This window comes from Armigeres subalbatus, chromosome 3 (genome assembly GCF_024139115.2).
Source record: "Armigeres subalbatus isolate Guangzhou_Male chromosome 3, GZ_Asu_2, whole genome shotgun sequence".
In the NCBI taxonomy this organism is placed as follows: Eukaryota; Metazoa; Arthropoda; class Insecta; order Diptera; family Culicidae; genus Armigeres; species Armigeres subalbatus.
Window position 1 is genome coordinate 356,411,152 of NC_085141.1, and position 2,621 is coordinate 356,413,772.

General features: G+C 41.5%; 1 protein-coding gene across 1 annotated transcript; it reads right to left on the reverse strand.

Annotated features, from left to right (window-relative positions):
• Positions 1 to 819: 819 nt before the first annotated feature.
• LOC134223292 (uncharacterized) lies at positions 820 to 1,786 on the reverse strand. The gene has a single exon (XM_062702441.1). The coding sequence runs from the start codon at positions 1,614 to 1,616 to the stop codon at positions 984 to 986; it is 633 nt and encodes a 210-aa protein (XP_062558425.1). The 5' UTR covers positions 1,617 to 1,786; the 3' UTR covers positions 820 to 983.
• Between the last annotated feature and the right edge of the window lie 835 nt (positions 1,787 to 2,621).

Consider the following 2,621-nt stretch of genomic DNA (forward strand, 5'->3'; position numbering starts at 1 on the left):
AATGAGGAGGAATGGTCCTCAGGAAATTCAGGATGCTACCCAACAGCTAAAGACCAATAAAGCAGCTGGTAAGGATAGTATCGGAGCTTAGCTCATCAAGATGGGCCACTTGTCTGCACAAATTAATAGTCAGAATCTGGGAAACTGAACAGCTACCGGAGGAGTGGAAGGAAGGGGTTATATGCACCAACTACAAGAAAGGTAACAAGCTGCAGTGTGAGCACTTTCGAGCGATCACCATCCTTAATTCCGCCTACAAAGTGATATCCCAGATCATCTTCCGTCGTTTGTCACCATTAGTGAATGAGTTCGTGGGAAGATTTCAAGCCGGCTTCGTCGACGGCCGCTCGACAACGGACCAGATCATTACTGTACGGCAAGTCCTTCAAAAATGCTGTGAATACCAGTTCCCAACGCACCATCTGTTCGTTGATTTCAAGGCAGCATACGACAGTATAGACCGCGTAAAGCTATGAAAAATTATGGACGAGTCAAACTTTGTAGTCAAATCAGTTGTTCAGTTGTTGTGAAGTTCGGTGCAAGCCATACGTGTCCTTTGGCCAGCAGATGCGTCACGAATGTGTTTTACGGATTGAAATATTTGAGTATTTACAGGTTGACTCTCAAACCTCTCTGACTCTTAGCGATTGATCTACATACTCTCATTTTTATGATCAAAATATGTACTCCAAAAAATTTATTAATGACATTAAAACAAGAAAAAATACAACCTTCAAAAAAAAATATTTGGGTCACTCAAATTGGGAGCATTTTCAGGAGGTTAGAAGAGAGATTTTTATTCTTTTCTTTTTTTTTCTGGATAAAAATGTGGCTTGTTGCTAGTCTTCTACATATTTTTTGTAACAACAATACACTTGAATCAAATTAATTCAACATTTTATTAAAGCATCACAACAAATCTTTAAGGACGTAATAAATATGCATCACTCTCGATCATTATCTCAAACAAAATACGAATATGTTCACACCACATCATACCGATCCAAACCGATCACATCCTCCTGGGCCTTCGCTTTCGCCGATTCCGGCAGCATATTCTCAACCTTCGTCAAGGTCTCAAACAAAGCATCGTAGTCCGGATGCTCTCCAAGTCTCGCCGTTCGAACTTCCAGTACATCGTCCAGCGTAATTCTCTTTCCGTCGTATGTCAGCTTCACCACGAACCACTTGCCCACCGGAGCGCTCCACATGATCCCCTCGGTGTCTATCGGCACAATTTTCTCCCCGTCATCGATCCGTCGATTTTTCCCCGGCTTCAAGTGCATCCGAAATTCGTAACTCGCAATTTGCCGCACGGTCGTATCCAGCGGAGAAACATCTCGATCACTTTCGTTGAAAACCGCGCCAAACGGATTTCCACTCGTTCCGGGTGCTACCAAGAACTGGTTCTCTGCGTGTTTGATGAATGCGATGGTTAGATTCCGTCTGGGGGGATCCACTTTTTCGGGCGAAGGCCACAGCTGGAGGTAGTACAGAAGTGAACCCACGATTGCTGCCAGTATCACTATCGTCAGAATGGTGATGAGAGCGGCACGAGCTGAACAGCGTTTCGACGCTATTCGATTCGCTTTCAGGTCGTATTCTTTTCCGGTCATGTCGATGATGGTTGATTGAAAATTATAACAATTGCGTTCGAAACCAATTTTTTCTCTAAACTAATAAAAGCTAAGTGTGAAGCAACGGTCCGCAGTACACTGGGAATCGGTTAATGTGGGAAGTACTCGTTTACCCAGCGATGATCGGTGCATTCCTAACAGCACTAATCACGGAGACACTCACATACAAACATAAACGGTTAGGCACGGAATGGTCTGGTGACGCGCAGTTAGAACCCGTTCCGTTGATTGGATGGTAATGCAATGGACTTCCCGACGATTGATTCAGTGTTCGATGATGAATGAATGCAGTCGATTAGGTTCAGTGCAAATCGGAATAGTGGAAAAGAAGTTAAAACGCTTCATGTGAGCAAATTATGGTATAATGAAACCGCGTGTCTCGTGCTTTAGTCTATCAAATAAACGAGTGAACTGAAAGTTTGTTTTATCGGATTGATAACAATTGATTTTATTTTAAACTAGCAAACTGAAAAAAATGGGTCAGAAGAAATTGGAAACAGAAAAGTGCAATATTTATTTAAATATTTCAGTATAAGTAATGCACACAAACTATTTTACTTTCAAGCAGCGTTTTTAATCATTTTCCTCTACGTACCTGCTGTACAGTCTATACTGTCATGGGATGCCGTGTTAAGTATGAGATAATAGCTGTGACTTAATATGGCTATCCCATTTGTTCTCTCGAGCACGTTCATTCTTCGCTGAATTGGTCTACGCCATGACTAATGTCGTGGAATTCATGCGATCCCATCAATGGGGCTGACAAGTGACACATCTATTAATATAGAAGCTTTGTTAGTCTTCCTATAATCGTTTTGGTGTACTTTTGATTATGGTATCCATTTTATAGATAACATGTCCCAAACACGACTCTACAAGTAGTATCAGTGTTCTATTCAGTATCTTGGAATGTACTTCAATATTTTTTTCCTTTCTCGTACTACAAGATTGTACCAAAGTCCAAAAGGCTATCATTTCAGTTAA